This window comes from Capricornis sumatraensis, chromosome 20 (genome assembly GCF_032405125.1).
Source record: "Capricornis sumatraensis isolate serow.1 chromosome 20, serow.2, whole genome shotgun sequence".
NCBI classification, from domain to species: domain Eukaryota; kingdom Metazoa; phylum Chordata; class Mammalia; order Artiodactyla; family Bovidae; genus Capricornis; species Capricornis sumatraensis.
In genome coordinates this window covers 8,706,332-8,731,953 of record NC_091088.1, presented here as the reverse complement: position 1 = coordinate 8,731,953, position 25,622 = coordinate 8,706,332, and the positions used below count along the sequence as shown (strand labels likewise).

Genomic DNA, 25,622 nt, shown 5'->3' with positions numbered 1-25,622 from the left:
TTAAATAGGCCAACAGCATTAGAGGCTCATAAATCGAATCGTCTCCTTGTTTTATTAATTTGACAGTGCAAAGAGCTTATTGTGGAAAAATCAGTTGTCTGCGATATGCCTTGAGGCTCAAGTGGAGCCTTTTTTTGTTTGGTGACACATTTGGCTTTGCCCATCACCTTATGATCTTATTTTTTCTTAAGAAGCTTTTCATACATTTCAGTGACCAAATGAGGTCACTGAGTGAGCATTGATAGTGTCAACAATGAGAAGAGTGTCAAGGGAAGTGTTCTAGGCCTCTTTTAGGTCCGCTTCATGGTCTCTTATTCATGGCTTTACTTAATGCATCACAGATCTACTCTCTGCCAGGGAGCTCAAGGCAAATGAATCAGGAAATTCAAATGTTCTTATTTGTAGTATTACTCTCAATTGATGTAATTATGTTGGACACTGTGCCAACTTTTTGTAAATATTATTTAAGCCTCACAGAAACTCCAGTGGATTAAATACTATTGTCTCTTTTATCAGATGACACAGAAAGGTTAAGTAATCTACCCAGCATCTCATAGTTAATTTGTAGCAAAACCAGGATTAGAATCCAGAAAGGGTAACTCCAAAGCCCTTTCTGAGAAGAACTGCTGTCTCACTTGAGTGGTGAGAAAACACTGGGCTCTGTCACTTCCCTCTACATCATAAAAGATTGTGGAAGACATTAAAATGTTGCTTTCCTGATGGGGGCGGAGGCTTACTAGACAGAGGATAAAGAACCTCTCTGCTATGAGGGAAAGAAAAGTAAAATGTCTGGGGAAAAAAGGATAGAAAAGAAGACCTTTATCCCCAGAAAGATAAACTTTGTGTGGTGAGGGTCTGTCTGAAGCAAGCTGAGGTCTGCAGCCCTTTACGTGCTATTCCAAATGAAAAGTGGAATGCCAACAATATTTCCTCATATGCTTTCATTTTGAGTATTGGGCTCAGATTCATTAGAAACATGTCATATATCCAACATTAGAAAAAAAACAGCTTGAAGAATAATGTATCTTCTGGGGTTGTGAGATTTGAGACTTTGTTGCTCTTTCATTAATGATAAAAAGAAAGCAGAGGGGTAGTCAGAGAAGATGATACACAGAGTTACAAAAGGGGAGCTTCACCAGGAACATGAAGGGGTTACCTGTGAACGCCTGCTGCAGCAAGGTGTGGGTTGCAGCATCTTGCCTTGGCTCTCCTTTCTGTCCTGACAGCTATGGGTTTTGGTCAGGGCCTGAGCACCATGTGGACTGCGGATGAGATTGCCCAGCTGTGTTACGAGCACTATGGGAGCAGGCTGCCCAAGCAAGGGAAGCCTGAGCCCAACCGCGAGTGGACGTTGCTCGCAGCCGTGGTGAAGATACAACCCACAGCTGACCAGGCCTGCGACCGCTCTGACGGACCAGTGCAAGGTGAGACCTTTTCTCCCTGAAACACACTGTCTCTCCCAGTAAGAGACACAGGGCTAGACAAGGGATGGTGGTGGTTGGGTATGATCCGAGATGCCGGGCACATTCTGCTGCTGCTGGCCAGGCGCTGCGGGACCTCTGGTGGCAGGAGATGGCCGTGCAGAAACCACAGCCCTCAGCTGGGGCAGCCTGTGAGGGAGTCCTCTGGACGAATGTTGGGGGGCGGGGGGGGGGGGTGTTAAACTTGCCAACCATTCAGATTCTAAGGACTCATTTCATGATTTGCTTTTTTGCCCCCTCAGTGACAAAGGAAGTTGTCTCAATGGGAACAGGAACCAAATGCATAGGCCAGTCCAAAATGAGGAAGAGCGGTAAGGCTGGGTGGGGTCTACACGGGGCCTGTTAGGGAGTTTTAGAAAACTGGTGTCCGTGTCACCTGTTTCTCTTCCTGGCAGAGCAAAGGGGCCTTATCACTAGGTGGCTGACCTTTCACTTCCTGGTGACTGTCGCTCCAGTTGGAAGGACAGACCTCATTTAAAGAATGGAAATAAGTTTCAGAAGCAAAGGCCACCAGGAACATCTTTCTGAGTGGATTGAAAGTTGGCCATTTATTTTCATGCTCAAACCAAAAATTCCCTGAGTTTAGCTTTTCATAGTACATCTGAAGCCCCAGAAAGCAATCGTGAATTAAATGGAGATTTTGGCACAAGAAAGAGTAAGAAAATCCCTTAGAGGTCTGGCATCTTCACTTTCTGGATGCCAGTTAACAGAGTCCTGCTCCAGTTTGCTTCCCTCATCCTAGTTTTCCTGGGGATATGAGGACACTGTTCCAGGACTGCTCTTGATTGAATTCAACAGGATTGTTTCACCATGGGCACAAGTATGGCACCAGGGGACAAAAGATCTGGACCTCTGTCCTCCTGATTAAGATTTCCCTATAAGTCAGGAGTTCTCAGCTAGGGGAGATTCACCCCCCAGGAGACATTTGGCAATGTATGGAGACATTTTTCACTGTCAAAACTGGGAGAAGAGGAATGCTGCGCCAGTAATGATTGTACTGCTTTCTGGCAAAGCCCTCCAGGAGTTATGTGGCCAGTCTGGGTGCTGGGGGAAACTGCCATGTTCTGCTTTCAGGAACCAGGGCCTCTCTAGGTTCCATATGTTTTCACTAATGTCTTGTCTTTGCCACAGGTGACATCCTCAATGATAGCCATGCTGAGGTCATAGCCAGAAGGAGTTTCCAAAGGTAAAGCCACATCCCCAGAGAGCTTGATTTAGCATGGGTGGGGGCCCCAGAATTTGCATTTCTAATAAGCCCCCAGGTAATACTAATTATGTCAGCCTCTGAACTGTACTTAAAATACAGTTGGTCTGGTCTAGATAGAGGTTCTCATGCTTGAGTGTGCTTCAGAATCACCTGGAGGGTTTGTTACAACCCAGATAGCTGGGCCCATCCCTAGGGGTCCTGATTCAGCAGATCCAGGTGGAGCTTGAAAAGTTGCATTTCCATTTTTTTTAAATGTTTGTTTATTTGCCATCTCGGGTCTTAGCTGTGGCCCATGGCATCTGTGTTGTGTCACGCAGGATCTTTTCCACGTGGCGCATGGACTCCAGCTGCAGCACGTAGTTGCACCCTGGGGGCTTAGTTGCTCCACAGCACATGGGGTCTTAGTTCCCCGACCAGGGATCGAACCCTAGTCCCCTGCATGGTAAAGCAGACTCTTAACCACTGCATCACCAGGGAAGTCCCAGAAGGTGCATTTCTAATAAATTCCAGCTGGTGCTGCTGGTTCATGGACCCCATTTTGAGAATCACTAGCTTGTTCTTGTAATTCCAGGTCACTGTCTGTTTCATTGGTCTCCAGTATCTCCTTCCTTCTTAGTAATCACCCAACCAGAGTCTCTCCCTTGACCACAGACATGGGTGGTTCGCTCTGGTAATGCCCCCCACCCTGTGTCCCATTAGGTACCTGCTCCATCAGCTCCACTTGGCAGCTGCCCTGAAAGAGGACAGCATCTTTCTCCCAGGATCTCAGAGAGGACTGTGGAAACTCAGACCAGACCTCTTGTTTGTGTTTTTCTCCAGCCATACACCCTGTAAGTATATTCAAATCTCTGGATTCATGTTACATTCATCTTTACTTCCTCATCGGTGTCTTATCCGTGAGTATGTTTCTCAAAAAAAAAAACTCTTTAGCGAACATGTAGTTACAGCCAGTGACAGTGCCTTTTTGTGAACACCCCAGTGTGCCTAATCACTTCGCTACCAAGAAAAGCGGAGGGCACATCACTCACACTGTTATTCAGTTCTTAGTTCCCGATCAGGATCAGGAAACTTAAAGGTCCAAAACCAACAATAGGGCTTAGAAGTCCAAAGCCCTGAGTTCTGTGGCGATTTATCCTGACACTCATTCATTCATTAAACACATCAGTTTCATTTAGTTGCTCTGTCATGTCCAACCCTCTGTGACACCATGAACTGCAGCATGCCAGGCTTGCCTGGCCATCACCAACTCCCAGAGTTTACTCAAACTCATGTCCATCAAGTCGGTGATGCCATCCAACCACCTTATCTTCTGTTGTCCCCTTCTCCTGCCTTCAATCTTTTCCAGCATCGGGGTCTTTTCAGATGAGTCAGTTCTTCGCATTAGGTGGCCAAAGTATTGGAGTTTCAGCATCAGTCCTTCCAATGAATATTTAGGACTGATTTCCTTTAGGAGTAACTGATTGGATCTCCTTGCAGTCCAAGGGACTCTCAAGAGTCTTCTCCAACACCACAGTTCAAAAGCATCAGTTCTTTGGTACTCAGCTTCCTTTATAGTCCAATTCTCACATCCATACATGACTACTGGAAAAACCATGGCTATTACTTGATGGACCTTTGTTGGCAAAGTAATGTCTCTGCTTTTTAATATGCTGTCTAGATTGGTCATAACTTTTCTCTCAAGGGACAAGCATCTTTTAATTTCATGTCTGCAGTCACCATCTGCAGTGATTCTGGAGGCCCTCAAAAATAGTCTCTCACTGTTTCCATTGTTTCCCCATCTATTTGCCATGAAGTGATGGGACCAGATGCCATGATCTTCGTTTTCTGAATGTTGAGTTTTAAGCCAGCTTTTTCACTCTCCTGCTTCGCTTTCATCAAGAAGCTCTTTAGATCTTCTTCACTTTCTGCCCTAAGGGTGGTATCATCTGCATACCTGAGGTTATTGATATTTCTCCCAGCAATCTTGATTCCAGCTTGTGCTTCATCCAGCCAGGCATTTTTGCCTGATGTACTCTGCATATAAGTTAAATAAGCAGGGTGACAATATACAGCCTTGACATAGTCCTTTCCCCATTTGGAACCAGTCTGTTGTTCCATGTCCAGTTCTAACATACTTCCTGTCCTGCATACAGATTTCTTAAGGGGCAGGTCAGGTGGTCTGGTATTCCCGTCTTTTGAAGAATTTCCACAGTTTATTGTGATCCACACAGTCAAAGGCTTTGGCATAGTCAATAAAGCAGAAGTAGATGTATTTCTGGAACTCTCTTGCTTTTTCAGTGATCCAACAGATGTTGGCAATTTGATCTCTGGTTCCTCTGCCTTTTCTAAATCTAGCTTGAACATCTGGATATTCATGGTTCACGTACTGTTGAAGCCTGACTTGGAGAATTTTGAACATTACTTTGCTAAGGAGTGAGATGAGTTCAGTTGTGCAGTAGTTGAATATTCTTTGGTGTTGCCTTTCTTTGGGATTGGAATGAAAACTGACCTTTTTTTTTATTTTACTTTACAATACTGTATTGGTTTTGCCATACATCAACATGAGTCCACCATGGGTATACATGAGTTCCCAATCCTGAACCCACCTCCCTCCCCATACCATCTCTCTGGGTCATCCCAGTGCACCAGCCCCAAGCATCCTGTATCCTGCATCGAACCTAGACTGGCGATTCGTTTCTTACATGATATTATACATGTTTCAATGCCATTCTCCCAAATCATCCTACCCTCTCCCTCTCCCACAGAGTCCAAAAGTCTGTTCTATACATCTGTGTCTCTTTTGCTGTCTCACATACAGGGTTATCGTTACCATCTTTCTAAATTCCATATATATGTGTTAGTATACTGTATTGGTGTTTTTCTTTCTGGCTTACTTCACTCTGTATAATAGGCTCCAGTTTCATCCACCTCATTAGAACTGATTCAAATGTATTCTTTTTAATGGCTGAGTAATACTCCATTGTGTATGTGTACCACAGCTTTCTTATCCATTCATCTGCTGATAGACATCTAGGTTGCTTCCATGTCCTGACTATTATAAACAATGCTGCGATGAACATTGGGGTACATGTGTCTCTTTCAGTTCTGGTTTCCTCGGTGTGTATGCCCAGCAGTGGGATTGCTGGGTCATAAGGCAGTTCTACTTCCAGTTTTTTAAGGAATCTCCACACTGTTCTCCATAGTGGCTGTACTAGTTTACATTCCCACCAACAGTGTAAGAGGGTTCCCTTTTCTCCACACCCTCTCCAGCATTGAAAACTGACCTTTTCCAGTCCTGTGGCCACTGCTGAGTTTTCCAGATTTGCTGGCATATTGAGTGCAGCACTTTAACAGCATCATCTTTTAGGATTAGAAATAGCTCAACTGGAATTCCTTCACCTCCACTAGCTTTGTACATAGTGATGCTTTCCTAAGGCCCACTTGACTTCACATTCCAGGATATCTGACTCTAGGTGAGTGATCACACCATCATGGTTATCTGGGTCATGAAGATCTTTTTTGTATAGTTCTTCTGTGTATTCTTGCCACCTCTTCATTAAACACATATTTTCTACTATTTGTCAGGAAAGTGTGAAATATGGTTATGTAGCAGTGAATAAGACTAGTCCCTCATTTACCCTTTAATTTTTCAGGAGATATAGACAGTCATGGTGAGTTAAGGTAGATTTTGATAAATTTAAGGGGATGTTCAGGTGCTGTAGTTGCGTTAGGCAGGCAAATCAAACCTGGCCAAGGGGGTCACTTCTATCCTTTGTTTTTCTGTCTAGAAAACTGAGAATAATTTCTACCCTTGTAGACAACTCAGGAATGATAGTAAAATTTTCTCACCCTAAAAATTTTGAAATAAGGAAATAAGATTGTCCCATGGGTGTATTACACTAATCAGTCTTTAGAGACAATAAAAAATATAACTTTATGAGAGAACAGAAAAATGACATACAGAGAAAGGCAGAGCTCATCCATACTCTGTTCTTAGCAATGTCTTTGGACCAAGGCACCCAAGGACCAAAGGATGTTTCTTAACTCAGTGTTTCTCAAACTGTGATATATATAATATGCACCCAAGAACTTGTTAAACTGAACATTCAAATACAGCAACTCTGGAGTGCATCGGGAGGCCTCCATGTCTAACCAGCTCCCTGGTGATGCCAGAAGTCTTAGCCTGTGGATCCCGCTTTGACCAGCCAGGGCCTGGATGATCCCAGTAGCAGGTGTAGCATTCTTGTGGAGAGAGATATCTGGGGATCACAGCTGGCCTGACCACCTAATCAAACTACGAAGCCCAGTGGTCCACAGGCTGGTACTGCTCTGTGAGAGAGCGCTGCGCCATGGCCACATGAGAAAACTCAGGACTGTTCAGTGAGTTGTTCAAAAAGCTAATTTCTTTCCATTTTAAGCTTATGAGATCTTTATGTATTTTTAAATTAATGATAAATAAGCTTTTTAAAGATCTTACTTGATGGAATATAAAATTGACAACACTCTATTAATCTTAAAGTCTTTGGGGATTTTGGGTCTGTGAAATCAAAATCTGAAATTGCTGATGTAACTCTCTGGGTCATGGGCCGTCTTTTACAGTGGGATGTCCCCACTGGGGGAAGAGACAATACTAGAGAATGTAATGGTCTGGCTCACTTGGCATTTATTCCTCATTACCAACTGTTAAGTTGGTGCCTGGGTTGGCTGCTTCAGACTTGTGCATTTGAGTTGTGTTAGCATGAGTCAGACTCCCGAGTTCAGACATCGGTCAGGATCAAATCTCTGAGCCTTCAGAGTGGGAGGTGGGCCCTGGGGAATTCTTCAAAGTCACTGTCACCTTGTGAGGTCTCTGGAAGCCTGCCAGCCAGCCTTTCTGGCAACACTCCCATTTCTGCATCTCTTGCCTCTCCCACTCTTAGGTTATATAGACCACAGATGTATTATTTACACACTTTAGAAAAGCAGTACACATTAGGTTAGTGTTTGAAGAATCTCCCTTCTCTTGGGAAAGCTATGCTTTTTACTGACCTCTGGTTTTCTTTGGTTCAATGTAAACACAGAGTAAGTCAGAAATCTCTAAACCAGCACAGGGAAATACCAGTTATGCAAGTCTTTACTGAGAGGATACACAAGATGGGAAAATTATAAGCATTATTTGCCGAACTTATTTAACCATGAAATCAACCCTCCACTTTTATTTTCCAAGGCATCTTGGGGATAACACTCCACAAAATGCACTTGGGAAACCGTGCTCGTTCTAAACCAGGGGTTCCCAACTCAGGACAATTTTGATCCCCAAGGGACACTTGGCAGCATCTGTAGACATTTTGGTGGTCAGACTCAGGGGTGCTATCAGTATTTAGGAGGTAGAAACCAGAGAGACTGTTAACATCCTGTAATATATAGAATAAGCCCCCATGGCAAAGAATTATCTGGCCCCAAATGTCCATGTGGAGGTTGAGAAAGCTTGGTCTAATCTAGTGTTTCCAAAACGTCCTGGGATCTTTGTTAAATGGTTCAATTTTTTAAAAACTCCTTCCACTGAGAGATTCTAGCTCACTGGGTCTAGGTGAGAACCCCAGAGAACTGTTATTAGGGAAATTTGGCCAAGTGTTCTTAATCCATCTCAGATCAGCTGGGAGAAGAGTATTAAGCTTCATTTAGAGCAGTCGTTCGGAGAAGGCAGTGGCACCCCACTCCAGTACTCTTGCCTGGAAAGTCCCATGGGTGGAGGAGCCTGGTGGGCTGCAGTCCATGGGGTCGCGAAGAGTTGGACACGACTGAGCAGCTTCACTTTCACTTTTCACTTTCATGCATTGGAGAAGGAAATGGCAACCCACTCCAGTGTTCTTGCCTGGAGAATCCCAGGGATGGGGAGCCTGGTGGGCTGCCGTGTATGGGGTCACCCAGAGTCGGACACAACTGAAGCGACTTAGCAGCAGCAGTAGCAGAGCAGTCGTTCTCAAACTCGAGGTTGTATCAGAATCACATGGAGAGCTTATTAAAACAGACTGCTAGGTACCACCTCAAGAGTTTCTGATTCAACAGGTCTACCATGGGTCCCAAGATTTGGCATTTCTAACAGGTTCACAAGGGATGCTCATGCAGCTGGTCTGGGGACCTCACTTTGGGAACAACCGGTTTAAGGGATTTCTTCTCCTGCAGGTGGGGATGCCTCCATCATTCCAATGCTTGAGTTTGAAGATCAGCCTTGCTGTCCTGTCAGTAGAGATTGGGCCAGTAACCCATCAGTAGAAACTAGTGATAACCTAGAAGCTCCTGAAGATAAAAGGAAATGTGAAGACCCAGAAAGTCCTGTGACTAAAAAAATGAGGCTGGAGCCCAGGACTCCTGGTGGTACAGCTCACTGTCAGAGTTTTGGCAGTCAGGAAAAGGGCCCAAATCCACCAAATGTCAGTGGCTCTAATCTCACGGCAGAGGAACTGGCCAGTGTCACTGGAATGACCCCTAGTGGTGCCCAAGTGGTGGATGTTTATAGAACTGGAGCCAAGTGTGTGCCTGGAGAAGCTGGAGACTCAGGGAAGCCTGGTGCTGCGTATCACCAGGTGGGGCTGCTCCGAGTGAAGCCAGGCCGGGGGGACAGGACTTGTTCCATGTCCTGCAGCGACAAGCTGGCACGGTGGAACATCCTCGGATGCCAGGGGGCACTGCTGATGCACTTCCTAGAAGAACCCATCTACCTGTCAGCTGTGGTCATTGGAAAGTGCCCCTACAGCCAGGAGGCCATGCAGAGAGCACTGATCGGGAGGTGAGAGGGCAGGGGGGCCGTCTTGCCAAGAAACGGTCTAGGGCTGTGTCCATGGGGCCTTGAACGCGGGTACAGACGTAGAAAAAGTTAGGGTTTGTCCTAAGGGAGTGACTAAGAACCGCTCAAACATTCATTTTGTGTACACTAATTAAGAAAAGAAAAAGAAACCACAGAAGTGGCCAGCTATAGAAGATTGTGATTGTTTTTTACAACTAATACTGATGAGAATTAAACATGGAAAAATGCTCATAATGTTTAAAGAGCAATTTAGAAGGTAAGATGAGTTCATTTCAGTCTTAAAGTATAATATGTCCATAGGAAAAAAAATTATAGAAAGATATATACCAAGAAAGGTATTAATATGATTACCTCTGAGTTATGGTTTTATGGGTGTTTTTTTTTCTTCTTTATGATTACTCTCTTTTTTTTTTGCAGTGCACACAGTTTGCTATTGTTATGTTTAAGAACACTCAAACAGTAGTGTTAATTTTTAAAAAGAAAAAAGATGAAGGATGAGCACCCAAGTGCGATCTCCCTAAAGAAGGGCGGCCACGCCTGATTCCTGCTGTAGTACCGAGGGCAGAATATGGCCAGGGCCCGGGGAAACCTGGGCGCTCTTGTCAAATGCACTCTCCTAAAGCCAGCTCTTGGGAGCAGTGCCAGGATATGACCCACTAATTCCACTCCCAGGTACATACCCAAAAGGAATGAGGACATGCATCTGCATAAAGGCTGTGCATGAGTGTTCAGAGCAACGTTAGTCATAATACCTAAAAGTGAAACGACCCAAATATCCATCAGCTGCTCAAACAGATCAATCAAAGATGGTAGCCCCCTATAGTGGAATGTTAGTCAGCCTCAAAAAGGGATGGAGTCTGATACATGTCATAGCAGGGATGAACCTTGAAAACCTTATGCCAAGTGGAAGAAGCCACACGTATGATTTCATGGACTGAAATGTCCGAAGTAGGCAAATCCAGAGAAGGTACATTCATGGGTGCCAGGGGCTGGAGGAGACAGGGAGTTACTGCTGTTAGGGAGTGACGGATTTCTCTCAGGCTGATGGAAATGTTAGATTTTGGTGCTTGCTGCACAACTCTGTCACTAAAAGCACTGAATTATAACTTGAAATGGGTGAGTTTTATGGTATATAAACTTATACCAATAAAGATGCTAAGGGGGAAAAAAGGCAATCCTAGGCACGGTGCCCAAGGCATTTTCTCTGTTTTCCATGTTTTCTTGATTCTGAGACTATAAGTTGCTGTCTACTCAGTTCTAGACCCACTTCATGCTGGCATCTACTTTGTGTAAAATAGAAAAAAATGAAGTTTTATATTACAGAATAACGGTTTCTGGTATATTGGAATGACTTCTTAGGAAGCTACTGCCAACAGGTTAATATTTTTGCTTAACGTCTTCAAATCTATCAAACCCATTACAAGGAATAGAGTTTGGCGCTGCTGAAGCCCCTGAGGGACGGTGGTAAGTTCATAGCTTCACTTCAGAGTGACGGAAGTGGTTTTCCCTCACTCGTAAGGCTCGGAGGATCTAGGTTCTGTTCTGTCAGTACCTCCTATACCATCCCCATAAATAAATAAACAGACGCACACACCTTCTAAAGCTTTGGCCTCTTGCTGAGACGTGGGTGGTGATGTGGTGCTCAGCCCTAGGTATTCTCTCTATCGAGGAGTGAGCCAAATTTCATGCATTTTCCCTCACATTTAGGTGTCAGAACGTCTCAGCTCTACCAGAAGGCTTTGGAGTTCAAGAAGTGAAAATACAGCAGTCAGATTTACTGTTTGGACAGAGCCGCTGTGCAGTGCAGACGAGAAAGGCTGACAGCCCAGGCCGACTTGTTCCTTCCGGGGCAGGTGAGGGGTCCAGGTTCCACTTGCACTGTCCCCAGGCTGTAGAGTGGCCTGGGCGACTCTCCATCCTCCCAGCCTGGGGTAGCACTTTCCCACACAAGTTGTCAATAACATGGGCTCAGGAGACACCCACAGTGGGTCAGGATCATGCTGTGTCACCCTGGGCAACCTGTTCTCTCTTAGCCTCAGTTTCTTCATCTTCAGATAAGAATTTGTCATTTATTTGTCAGGGTTGTTATGAGGAATAAATGAGAGATTTTTTTCATGCATTTGCTGCGTGTCTAGCGTATAGTAAGTGTTTTAACGATTGTCAGCCCTGATGGTGATGATGATGAAGAATCATGAGCTACTTTATACTCTTGTACTCCGGAGGGCAGGCGTCAGAGTGATAGCCACTGTCTCTGACATCATATCCAACTCTCATGGGTCTGCAGCGGTAGCGAAATATTCTTACTAAAATACCTCTGACATTTACGGAAAACTGAACACCTTTAACCCTAGAATCTTACCTTTTCCTAGCCATCAGCTGGAGTGCAGTGCCTGAGCAGCCCCTGGATGTCACCGCCAATGGCTTTCCCCAGGGGACAACAAAGAAAGGAATCGGACGCCTCCAGGCCAGGTACAGAATACTGGGGCAGGCAGTGGTGGCAGTGTGTTCACACCTCACCACCCTCCGATTCCAGAACATTTCCACCCCCACACCCATGAGCAGTCCCTCCCCTCCCGTTCTCTCGCCCTTGGGGCCCACAGGTCTACTTTCTGTTTTTATGGATTTACCTGTTCTAGACTTTTCTCTGCACAAAATCACACAATATGTGGCTTCTTTCACTTAACATGAGGTTTTCAAGCTTCATCCATGTTGTATCATGTGTCACTCCTTCATTCCTTTATTCCCTCATATGGAGATACCAGTTTAGAGGGGGGCACTGGTGTTTTTAATTTTTATTTTTGGGCTGCACAACTTGTAAGATCTCAGTTCCCTGACTGGGGATCAAACCCTTGCCCCTGTAATGAAAATGCAGAGTCCCAACCACCAGACCACCAGGGAATTCCCTGGGTATACCAGGTTTTTAATCTGGTCCATTGATGGTTATTTTACTTTGAGGGTATATGAATAATAATTCTGCTCTGAACATTCAGAATGCAAGCTTTTGGGTGGACATTTGTTTTCAATTCTCTTGGGTATACTTGGAGTGGGATTGCTGGGTCATGGGATAACTTTATGTTTAACTTCTGAGGAACTGCCAGACTGTTTTACATAATAGCTGCAACATTTTAGACTTCCATCAGCAGTATATGAGAATTTCATTTATCCCACATCCTTTCCAACACTTGTTTTTATCTATCTTTTATTGTAAGCATTGAATGTGAAGTTCTGTTTCATTGTGGATTTGATTTGCATTTCTCTAGTAACTATTGATGTTGAGCATCTTTTCCTGTATAACCAATTGTATATCTTCTTTAAAGAAATATCTATTCAGATCTTTTGCCCACTTGTAAAATCAGTTCATCTTTTTATTGTTCATTTGCAAGATTTCCTTGTATATTCTGGGTATGAACCCTTTATCAGATATGTATTTCAAATATTTTCTCTAATTCTGTGGATTGTCTTTCGTTTTTTTAAAGTGTTCTTTAAAGCAGAAAAGTTTTCTATCTTGAGGAAGTCCATCTTATCTATTTTTTTATTTCATGGTTTGTGCTTTTAGTGTCATATGTAAAAATCTGTAGTCTAATCCAAGGCTACAGATCTTTACCTCGTATTTTCTTCTCATAGCTTTAGCTTTTATGTTTAGGACTTTAATCTATTTTGATTTCGTTTTTATAAGGTATGAGGTAGGGATCCACCTTTATTCTGTTGTATGTGGATGTCCTTGTCCCAGCATCATTTCTTGGAAAGGCTATTCTTTCCTCTTGTTGTTCAGTTGCTCAGTCGTGTCTGACTCTTTGCAACCCCATGGACTGTAGCACGCCTGGCTTCCCTGTCCTTCATCATCTCCCAGAGCTTGCTCAAAGTCGTGTCCATCAAGTCGGTGATGCCATCCATCCATCTCATCCTCTGTCATCCCCTTCTCCTCCTGCCTTCTGTCTTTCCCAGCACCAGGGTCGTTTCCAGTGAATCAGCTTTTCCCATCAGGTGGCCAAAGTATTGGAGCTTCAGCTTCAGTAGCAGTCCTTCCAATGAATATTCAGGGTTGATTTTTTTAGGATTGACTGGTTGGATCTCCTTGCAGTCCAGGGGACTCTCAGGAGTCATCTCTAACACCACAGTCTGAAAGCATCAATTCTTCAGCCTTCTTCTTTGCCCTGGAAAATTTTGAAAAGAACACTTTCTTGGGTCTTACCACAAGAAATTCTGGTTTAGAAGAACAAGGCTGGAACCCAAGAATCATTTATGAAGCTTCACAGTGATTAGAGACTGGCAAGAAGAGTGCCATAAATACAAGACTTTGCATCTTCAAATTGACTTTTATTGAAATGTGGAGCATGTGCTCTGCTGGACATGAGACTTGAGTATCATGCCTGTGTGTTTGGAGGTTCATGTATCTGCCTTATTGGTTCTTCTTTTGTTAACTGTTCATCTTGGCCACTCAGCTTTTCACTCCCAGTGAACCACAGAGGGTCTGCAGTAACCCAGGGGTGCACGGGGCTGTGGGCTAGTAGCCTCTCCAGCAAGGTCTTTCTGTCCGTCTGGACTGAGCTGCTGCTGAACGACTGTTGTCAGACTCCCACAGTTTGAAAGTAGTTCTTTTCACTTTAAGTGGCTCTTCCATGTCTTTTTTATGCCTCCTTATAAGGAGTTGTATTGTAATGAAAGTTCACAGCTGGACTTGTTTCTTTTCTTTTTGACATGCTTATTTGTCTCCCTCAACGGAAACAATAATAACAACTTACATCCTTTCAGACTTAAAAAAAAATAAAGTATTTTTCTTCACAAACACTAACAAGCCTTCAGACTCCTGTTCAGGAGATCTGGCCTGTCTCTTAGTGGCCTAAGCTATTGAATCAAGTAGTATTTACAAAATTTTTGTTGTTGTTTTGTTTTTAGGGATAGAGATTATTTTGCAGTTTTTCTCAAGGACCTCCCAGCTTCAGGCCAAGGTCTGCATCTCTCAGGGGATCAGCCCTTAACCACAGACCAGGATGTATGAGCAGAGCAGGTCAGGAGGGACAGGGAGCACACTTCCTGCTGCGTTCTGCCTTTGCAGGCAGTGACAGACTAGCCGCACCCCATGCTGGCCCCACCCACCTGCCTGCGGCTTCAGTTTGTCGCTTTGCTGAGGTCTAAATGCTCTTCACTGTGAACCCATACCATCTTTTACCTTAAAAACTTGCCTTACCACTGCTTTCTGGCTCAAAATTACCATCTTTTCTCCAGATTCCTAAAGTGCTCTTTTCCAGCTTGTCCCAATATGTTGTTGTTTTCTGTGTGATTGGGAGTGCCCCTGTTCTCACCCTGGCTCTGTCTCTAGTTACCCAGGTGTCTTTGGACAAGTCCATTAGCCCTCTGGGCCTCAGTTCAGTTGCTCAGTCTTGTCTGACCCTTTGTGACCCCATGGACTCCAGCACGCCAGGCTTTTCTGTCCTTCACCAACTCCCAGAGCTTGCTCAAACTCTTGTCCATCAAGTCAGTGATGCCATCCAACCATCTCATCCTCTGTCATCCCCTTCTCCTGCATTCAGTCTTTCTCAGCATCAGGGTCTTTTCCAGTGAGTCAGTTCTTCTCATCAGGTGGCCAGAGTATTGGAGTTTCAGCTTCAGTATCCTTCCAGTGAATATTCAGGACTGATCTCCTTTAAGATGGACTGGTTGGATCTCCTTGCAGTCCAAGGGGCTCTCCAGAGCCTTCTCCAACACCATAGTTCAAAAGCATCAATTCTTCAGCACTCAGCTCTCTTTATGGTCCAACTCTGACATCCATACATGACTACTGGAAAAACCATAGCCTTGACTAGACGGACCTTTGTTGGCAAAGTAATGTCTCAGTGTGTAGTAATGTCTCAGTGTGTTCATATCTGTATGAATCTCGGTGTGTTCATATCTGTAAGACAGATATGGCCTCATAAGACTGAGGCCTCAGAGTTAGGGCCTCAGTATGTTCGTATCTCTAAGACGAGGATATTGGAGAGCAATCTGAGGCTTCTGTCGTGTTGTGGATGTCTCTCCATTTAGAAGGCAGACTTCATACAGAAGGAAGTTCATGCTGGAAAGAGCAGAAGCTCTGCAGTTCAAGAGACTGAGGTTTAATTCCAGGCTTCTTTCCCCTAGTAATTGAGCAAATTACTTTACCTCTCTGAGCCCCAGTTTCCCCAACAATAAAACAAGGGTAACTCCTAGTATCTATCACCCAGGAATGTGAAAATTGAGAGAGTGCCTCTAACATGGTGCAGGGCTTTCAGTAGACATCTTGTTAAGATAGATGCCCCCTTCAGTCATCAAGTGAAGCTGCATGTTACGTTCGAAAGAATCAGTTGCTTTAATTCTAAAGACTGACCACTGCAGGGGAGAGAGGGTTTCCTCACTTTTCTTTCCTGAGTGCCCTCCTTGGACTCATTTTAGAACGTTCTGGAATACAAACTCAAGACTGGGATGTTAGAAGCATTTAAAATTCTAGTGCAATACTCAAAGGTAGTATTTTTATACCTTTTTAAAATTAATGTGTATCGGAGTACAGTTGTTTTACAATGTTGCGTTCGTTTCTGCTGCACAGCAAAGTGAATCAGTTATAGCTATGGAAGTATTCCCTCTCTTTTAGACTTCCTTCCCATTTAGGTCACCACAGAGCGCTGAGGAAAGGTCCCCGCACTGGACAGCAGGTTCTCATCACTTTATACATTTGTTGTTGTTTAGCTGCTAAGTCATGTCCGACTCTTTTGTGACCCCATGGACTGTAGCCCACCAGGCTCCTCTGTCCTTGAGATTTCCCAGGCAAGAATGCTGGAGTGGGTTGGCATTTCCTTCTCCATTTTTATATCTAGTAGTGTATATACACCAATCCCAATCTCCCAATTGATTCCACGCCTCCCTTCCCCCTCTTGGTATCCATAAGTTTGTTTTCTCTATATCTGTGTCTTTATTTCTGGTGTGCAGATAAACTCATCTGTACCATTCTTCTAGATTCCATATATAAGCAGTATTATGCAATATTTGTTTTTCTCTTTCTGACTTACTTCACTCTGTATGACAGTTTCTTAGTCTACCCATGTCTCTGCAGATAGCACCATTTCATTCCTTTTTATGGCTGAGTAATACTCCTTTATATATATTACCACATCTTTATCCATTCCTCTGCTGATGCACGTTTGGAGTGCTTCCACTCCTGGCTGTTGTGAATAGTGCTGCAGTGAGCACTGGGGTGTGTGTGTCTTTTTGAGTTATGGTTTTCTCTGGCTATATGCCCAGGAGTAGGATTGCTAGATCATATGGTAGTCCTGCTTTCAGTTTTTGGAGAAACCTCTAAACTATTCTCCATAGTGGCTATAGCAGTTTACATCCCACCAAGAGTATAGGAGGGCTCCCTTTTTTCCACATCCTCTCCAGCATTTATTGCTTGTAGATTTTTTGATGATGGCCACTCTGATTGGTGGGAGGTGACACCTCATTGTAATTTTGATTTGCATCTCTCTAGTAATTAATGATGTTGAGCAATTTTTTCATGTGTTTGTTGGCTATCTCTATGATGGCCAACCAACACTTGAAAAGGTAGTATTTAAGTCTTCGTGTTTATTGCAAACAAGGAGATAATAACAGGAATCAGATAAAGGACCCGCATTTTCCAGAAGCTTAATTTTACTCTTTGCCCCAAAGTGGCAAATCTTTTAAATTCTCTTTGCTCTGAAGAGGCATATCCTCTTTCCATCCCACATGAGCCACCACAGCATCCTGGAGAGATCATTACATGGCTCATTGGATTATAAAAGAGAAGGATAAGAGAGGAAACAAAGTGTGTCTAAGTGTGTTAGAATAAAGATAGGCCTAGGTTGAATGTGAATGTGTGATCTTCAAAAAAAATTATGTATATATGTATAGCTTTCCTAGCTCTTTGATGTACCAATCAGCAACGTTAACCACCTCACCAGGGAGACGTTAACATCTAAGAAAGTAATCCTCTTAGTACTGCTAAAAGGAACTAGGGTTTATTGGAACATAGCATCTAGCAGTCACCAAGATGGTTTTGCTCCACAGATGACATTAATGGTTATTGTTAGGTGAGTCTCTTTGACAGAGAAGTTATTAGTGTAGTCATGCTGTTCTGTTGTTGAACAAGTCTTGAGAAAGGTCTTATTTCTCTGGAGGGAGATCTTTTCCAGCAAAGGAGAGATTCCCAATTCATCTTTATAGATATAACACCTAAACATTACTCATGAGGTGACTTTGACCAAAAGCACTCATAAGAGAAAGTACCATTCGGTACCCTAGAAGGAAGAATGTTGAAAACATTTGCAGATCTGTTCTCAAAAAGCTGCTAAGCTCTCTATCATTGATGGCTTCTCACGGTGATGCTAGAGGCCTTGACGTTTCACCACAGTGTTGGTGGTAAACAGAATCCAGCTGACTCCTTCCTGTGAGGTTTAAGCGACGTGTTTCTTTAATGAACCTTGAGTGGATCCCTTCTCCGGACTACAGAGCATGGCATGGTTGATTGCTGAGGCTTCTTGTTCTTGTGAATGAAATTCCTTGACATATTTCATTAATGTTCTGTAATTATGTAGCCAGATGTTCTTTCATAGTTGTACATCAGCAGCCACTGGGCTTTAGGAAAAATCTCATGGGCTCTCCTATCAGTATTTCCAAGGAAAACATGAGCATCTGGGACAAGATATTAGCTTATTTTTTGTATTCCTCTTTTGCTGATTCTGGGTGATGTGGGCAGTGGAAATGTTGGCTCTGTAAGACTCTCTAGACTTCCTGAAAATATGTGGTCATGTCACCAAAAACAGTTGCAGACTCTTAAATCTAGAAATGAAATCTCTGATTCTAGGTAAAAGTGAGCATATCAACTTATCTACCTGAAAGCATACATGCAATAAAGCATAAATAATGTTAGTTTTTAACTGGGTAAAACCAACCATGATACAGTACTAATTATCTGAAAAAAATTTCTAAATCTTCCCCTTTTTGAGGGTCACGAACTTCTGGCTTTACTCTTAATATGTTTCTGTTAGCTAAATAGACTTCATTCTCTCTCTTTTAACGTTTAGGCCTAGAAAGCACAGGGAGCTGCCAGAGACAGCCTCATTTCTTTGTCCTATATGAGATTTTCCCAGGACCATCACTTTGCTGCTAGAATCATTTCTCTCTAAAGTGCCCTGGTTCTGTTACAGAAGAATAACGTTAGCACCTGAAATCCGTGTTCGGAGCATCCATGTATAATTGTTTCTTACAAGTCTTTAAGTGTTACGTTGATCTAGCTAGTTGGTATGCCAGTGAATGAACCAGGCAAAGTATTATGGGAAGCTGTGAGGCTTGGCTAAAAGTAGTTTATTGATTGTCTAATCAGTCAGTATGAATTAGTCAGCATTATTCACACTTAGACTACTGGATGAATAAAAGATTTAACATTACAGCTGCCTTTGGTGACCACCCTTTGGATATATTTTCACTAATATTGAACAGATTATTTTGTTCTTGAGTAGTAATTTTCAGTTATAATGCAATCATATACACGCTTGCCCTGTATTTTAAGTCTGTAATTTAAGTTCAGTTACAGGGGATTGGTATTTCAATCTGACAGTTCTTACTTAATGGCAGCTTTAGCTCCAGCTCCTTATTAGCTCTACCAGCCCACTTATTGAGTGGAAAAAATATGAGCACTTTGAGCTACAGGAATTTCACTTATCTGACATCTTTCTGGTACACCCACCATGACCCAATACGTGGTTATGTATAAAAGGCTCTCATACAATACAAGCTCCCTGTCAGAGAAACTCATTTTATTTTCTTTATAGAAAAAGAAACTTATAGTAATTTTATTGAAATCTATGTTTTAAGTGAATACATATCAAACTTAGAATATTTTATGTGTATATGTATGTATGTCTCTTTCTGGGCATTCTGTTCTATTCCATTGGTCTGTTTCTCCCTACACCAAAACCATACTCTTAATTAGCATAGCTTTATAATAAGATGATATCTGTTAGGGGAAAAGTCTCCTTGCTTTGTCTTTCGAGAGTGTCTCGGCTTTTCTTAGACTTTAAAGATCGGTTTGGGGAGATTTGACATCTTTCATTGTTAAGTCTTCAAACCAGGAATATGGTGTTTATCTCTATATATAATGCTGGTGCCAAATTGGCAGTTGTGCCCCAAATCTAAAATAGTTTTGAAAGTTCACTTATTTAGGTCTTCTTATATATATTTCAGTAAAGTTTTATGATTTTCACATCTTTTATTGGATTTATTTCTTGATGTTATATTCATTTTCTGTTGCTGTATAACAAATAACACCCTCACCCCATGGCGGGGTTGGGGAGAGCACCTTAGTGGCTGAAAACAACAATTAACATCATTTTACAGTCTCTGTGGTTCAGGAATTTGGGAGGAGCTTAGCTGGATAATTCTGACTCAGGGGCTCATGAGGTTGCACTCTCTTACGTCAGCCAGCAGTGCAGTCGTCGGAAGCTTGACTGAGGCTGGAGGATCCAGTTTCCAGTAGCTCTCTCATGTGACTGCCAGGTCAGAGCTGGCTGGCTGTTGGCAGGAGGCCTCAGTTCCTCTCAACCTGGGTCTCTCCATGATGCTACAGATATTCATCTTTACAGTGTGATGGCTGGTTCCCCCCGACTGAGAGGATGCATCCCAAGAGAGCAGGGCAGAAGCCACGGAGTCTTTTATGAGTAGCCTCAGAAGTCACACTCCAGCCCAGTCTTCTAATGGTTATTGGTATCAGCCCTGTTCTATGTGGAGTGGCATTGCATAAGGGCTTGAATGCCAGGAGGCAAGAATTACCATTCAGAGATTGCTACCACGGATGCTATTTAAGTCATTTCCTTTATTTCATTTTCTGGTCATTGCTACTGCAATCAATTTCTATTTTGTTTATTTCTCTCTTACAATAAATGCATCCAGCAACATTGCTAACTCTTACTATTCTACTGATATATGTATTAATTCTTTAAAAAATTTTTAATGTAGACTATCTTTTGCAAATAGTATTTCCTTTCCAAGTTGCCACTCCTTTTCTTTTATTTTTTTTCTCACTTACTGTGCTAACCAGAAGTGACAATATCACAGTCATCTCTGAATAATGTCTTCAGTTTTTGCTTTTCAATCTTTATTCCTTTTATTTCTTGTCTTACTAGCCAGACCTTCTGTATAACGTTGGATAAAAGCAGTGATAGCAAGTATCCCTCTATCATTCTTGATTTTAAGAACATGTATCAGCTGTAGGATTTTTATGGAAACCCTTTATGAATTTAAATACTATCTTTCCTAGTCCTAGTTTGCTAAAAGGTTTTATATCACTCAATGGATGTTGAATTATAACAAATGCATTTTCTGTACATATTTTCCTCAAAGTACTTTTCTCCTTTGGTCTGTTAATGAGATCCATTAGTTTTTTGGTTGTGGGTTTTTGTGGTTTTTGTTTTTTTTTAATGTTAAAGCAGCCTAGAGGTCCAGTGATTAGGACTCTGGCTTCCCTTGTGGCTCAGCTGGTAAAGAATCCGCCTGCAATGCGGGAGACCTGGGTTCAGTCCCTGGATTGGGAAGATCCCCTGAAGGAGGGAAAGGCTACCCACTCCAGTATTCTGGCCTGGAGAATTCCATGGACTGTATAGTCCATGGGGTTGCAAAGAGTCAGACACAACTGAGCGACTTTCACTTCACTTGACTGCTGTGGGCCTGGGTTCGATCCTTGGTCTGGGAGCTGCTCCACAAGCTATACAGCATAGCACAGCCAAAAACAAAAAGCAAACAAGCAAACAAAAAAAGCAGCCTTATGTTCCTGAATGCCGGCAGCCACTCTAACACAGATAAGGCCCAGAGAGAGTGGCGTGTGGGGACTCATATTCCCCTTTAAGCAGTGATGTCTCCAGTAGGCTAGGTCCCAGCCAGGCAAGGGAGCTTTTCAGCAGACTGTACAGTGCCCTGCTTCATATATGCCAGCAATGGCCTCTGTGTCTCAGCTGATGGTACGATTTTCAAGGATGGAGACGGATATGGTATGTAAAATAAGACTATACCTTGTTGGCACACACAACACTTCCCAGCTTCTAAGTAAGCCCATGAATTGTATATGAGGGAAAGGAAGGAGGCACATACACTCTCAGCCCCAGCTGTTACAAATGAGCAAAACCAAGAAGACCCAAGTAACTGGTAAGGAATTCACACTGACTTCCCTCACTACTTCAAACTATGACCATCATGAAGCTTGATTCAGAACTGAGGGATTCACCTCCCAAGGACTATAATCCCCATAGGAGCAATCTAGAGATTCTTCCTCTGGTGCCTGGGCTGAATAGACTTTATAACCACAGTTCATACAGGGAGCAACACTCAAGTCTCTGAAACAAATCTTTCAATGTCTTGTAAGCAGTGTTACCCAAGGGGCCAGCTCCCTTGAAAGATGGTAGCCAAATAACAGCTGATGGGTATCCTTGGGGGCAGAATTTAGTAATTCCCTCTGCCTTTAGCCCATTTTAGCCTGTCACCTTGATGATTTCACTGCTGATAATGTTTATGAAATGAGAATCATTTTTGTGTCTCAACCTAATCAGACTCTCTGGATTTTTCTTGCCAAGCATTGGTGAAAACAGGGGCTCAGGACATTCAGACCTAGAAAGATACCATGTGAAGCCCAGTATCTTTGATGGTGGCCTGGTGCATACTAAACACTTAATAAATCCTCTTGGTCTTTTTTCAAACAGATCCCGAATCAGCAAAGTAGAGCTCTTTAGATCATTCCAGAAGCTGCTAAGCAGTATTTCAGAGGACAAGTGGCCAGACTCACTCAGGTGATGCCTTTGACCTACATTTTTCATATTTATGAATGGCTGGACGTTTTGGCAGGAGTGGTGTTTCAGTAGGCCAGTGAGTACTTGGTACTGACCACACGCTCTTCAGTCCCCAGAGCCGCAGCTGCAGACATGTGTGTGATCTGAGATGTGATGGATGCATAGTTGGTGGGACAGAGTCACAGAGCCTGTGGGTAGAATTGGGGCCTGCCCGTCCCAGGCCCTCCTTTAGTCCAGCTCCAGATGGAGAGCACTGTGAGAATGTGAGCGCTGAGGTGTCAGTGTATTCTGTTGGGAATATTATTCTCTTTTTCTCTTGTTCAATCAGTGGTTGTGAACTAAAGCTCGAGGACTTAAATTAGTTTCCAAACAGGAATGTAGAGACTATAAAACCACTTCATGAGCAGGTGGGTGGGTGGAATTCAGATGCTAAGAGTCAGGCCAAATCTCACTGGGTAAGGGCACAGTGCCCACAAACTGACCTCACTTCGTAACACCAGCCGCATTCTAGGGGGCCCCAAAGCCACTCAGGTTGCGACTACCCCCTCAGGTTCAATAATTCACTAGGAAAACTCACAGAACTCTGGAAAGCACCGTACTTTGAATGCCTGTTATTGTAAAAGATACAAATAAGGACCAGATAAAAGAAAGGAGGACACATAGGGCAAGGTCTGCAAAGGTATCCAACCTGCTACTTCTGTGTCCCCAGGATGCATCACCTGCCCAGCATATCACTGTCACCGACCAGGAACGATGTGATTGAACTCAATCTCCACCTTCTCCTCTCCCCACCCCAGGATGTCAGATATCAGATGACTCAGGGCCCCAAATTTCTAATCTCATGGCTGATCTTTCAGCCACAGCCAGCCCATCCTGAAACTATCTAGGGCCCACCATGAGTCACCTCATTAAGCAAAAAGTTGAGATCCAAGAGGTCCACCATTAATAACAAAGACACTCCTATTATCAAGGAAGTTCTGAAAGTTTAGAGGTTCCCTCCCAGGAACTGGCAACAAAGATCAGCCAAATTCTTCTTTATACAACAGTGGAGAAGCCAGGGAGTAGCTAGACACTCCATATGAAGAGGCTGCTGCCTGTTTTCAGCATCATGTATCCTGCAGTCAGTGTCAATGCCCTCCAGCCATCCATGGTCAGTTTGCTTGTTTCTTATCTGGAAAAATCAACAAGATTGGAACTGGGTGGGTTGGTATACATTCTATGACTTAAAAACAAATGTGGACTTAGGTAAGGAGAGACTTCATTTGAAGGCTTTGTTGCAGTGAGAGACAGGGCCTGTTTCAGCAGGCAGAGAAGGACTGATGCAGTAGCAAGAGCATCGCAGTCTTAAGGTCTGTGAGCCTCTCTAAGAGCGGGGGCAAAGAAGAAGTTTCGTCTAAGCAAAGTCAGAGCTGGAAATGTGGGAGTGAGGTGAGCAGGCAGTGTGACGGGACCACTGAACAGGAAGTGTCAGTCCTCAGGAGGGGCTGTTAAAAGAAAGGGCTGGTACACTTGCCTATGCTGCCTCAGAAAGAGTGGCTCTAAGTTCAGGGGTCTGCAGGAGGAAGAGACGCATAACTGGTAATTAATATTTGGTCAAATTATCAGGCATTTTGATGAGATTTTGTCAATGGGTACAAACAGTTCAGCTAATCATTAAGAGACAAAAAACAGGTGTTTGGAGCGTCTGTGTCTGGCCTTGTCACAGGTAAACCAGGGGGGCATCCATGAGTCTAAATCATGAAGAAAGGTGATTCTTTCCAGTCTGCCATTTCCCACACACAGAAATATAGGAGGGAGGTTTCTTAACCATCGCTTGTTTTAGGAACTGAGGGCTCAGGTAAAGTTTAATGTTGTCATGCATGTAGCTCCCATCCATTAACCACCAAAAAGCTATGGGAAATTTATCAAAGGACTAGAATCAGTGTCTGCTACAATTAGCAACTTGGCTCTGTGCTGTAGTGAGTGAAGAAACAACTGGGGTCTCCTAAGATCTTTGCAAAGAACAAAAGAGTAGAAGCACGGTAAAACCTGACTCAGTGAGCTGCTAGTTTCAGTTTCTTCAGCTATGAGATGACAAGGTCATAGTTCAAGGTCAGGGCTGGGTCAAGAAGAGGACTTTGAGAAGCCTGACTCAAGTTTGATCAAAGGAAAGAATCTTTGTCTCAAGAAAATCTTTTTATCTGGGTGTTAAGTGTTACAGACATTGCTCAGCACATTAGCCATTCTTCAGCAGTCAGAGACACTGAAGGATTTGGGAAGGGGTGTTGGCTTTCATTACACAGGAGAATATGACTAAGATGAAAAGTACTTTGGGAAAATGCACTTGAGAAGTGTCTAACGGCTCGATTCTACCAGTGAAGATTATAGCCATGTAGAAAACTTTAAACCAAGTGGTAGATACAGTTATTCTTTTTTATCTGATTCCAGGACCGAAAAAAGAAAAGAAACAGACTAGTACTGTTTATTTTTCTCTGTTTTAACCCCATGTTGTTTCCTGGTGAATCTCCTCCAAAGGAGCTGAGTCACTCTAGGACAGCTAACAGAGCCCTTCTGTCCCTAAGTCTCTCCTCATAAACCTGTCCAGCCAGTTGCTGAGGTGTCTTTCTGCCCACAGTGGCGAGCTTTCCATTGAGAACGTGTGTGCTTGGTGGTGTGTGTGCATTAGGGTGCAGAAGCTAGCGACGTACCAAGAGTACAAGGAGGCTGCATCCACTTACCAGGAGGCCTGGAGTGCACTCCGGAAGCAGGCGTTTGGATCCTGGATCAGAAACCCCCCAGATTATCACCAGTTTAAGTGAGCAACGGGTGTTTTCCATTCATTCATCCTGGACTACTGTCTTCCTACATGCTAAACAGGCCTTAGATTTTCTTGTGGCTGATCAGGAAAAAAGACTGCCATCTATCAGAGCGATAGATCTCTTCTATGTCAGATGGATGGAATTTTGGACATGAAACAAACTATACTTGATTGAACTATGCTTTCAAACTGTGATGCTGGAGAAGACTCTTGAGAGCCCATTGTAAATCCTGAATAGTCATTGGAAGGACTGATGCTGAGGCCAAAGCTCCAATGGCCACCTGATGCAAAGAACTGACTCATTAGAAAAGACTCTGATGCTGGGAAAGATTGAAGGTAGAAGGGGAAGAGGGCAACAGGATGAGGTGGTCAGATGGCATCACCAATTCAATGGACATGAACTTGGGCAAATTCTGAGAAATGGTGAGGGACAGGGAGGCCTGGGGAGCTGCAGTCCATGGGATTGCCAAGAGTCAGACACTGCTTGGCAACTGAACAATAACTACTTGATTGAAGTAGCTCTCTGCTAAAAGAACATCTTGCTAATGACCTTGGTGTGTGTCCTGTATTT

General features: G+C 43.4%; 1 protein-coding gene across 2 annotated transcripts; it reads left to right on the top strand.

The window, feature by feature from the left end:
• The first annotated feature begins 1,255 nt into the window (after window positions 1-1,255).
• ADAT1 (adenosine deaminase tRNA specific 1) lies at window positions 1,256-25,622 on the top strand. Of its 2 annotated transcripts, XM_068992311.1 has the most exons (9): window positions 1,256-1,424; window positions 1,724-1,792; window positions 2,613-2,667; window positions 3,388-3,518; window positions 8,833-9,436; window positions 11,162-11,307; window positions 11,824-11,923; window positions 22,168-22,254; window positions 24,920-25,622. In XM_068992311.1, exons 1-9 carry the CDS (start codon window positions 1,256-1,258, stop codon window positions 25,050-25,052), a joined length of 1,494 nt encoding a protein of 497 aa, XP_068848412.1. In that variant the 3' UTR covers window positions 25,053-25,622. The 2 variants fall into 2 exon arrangements, with proteins under 2 accessions (XP_068848412.1, XP_068848413.1); XM_068992312.1 differs by lacking the exons at window positions 11,162-11,307; window positions 11,824-11,923.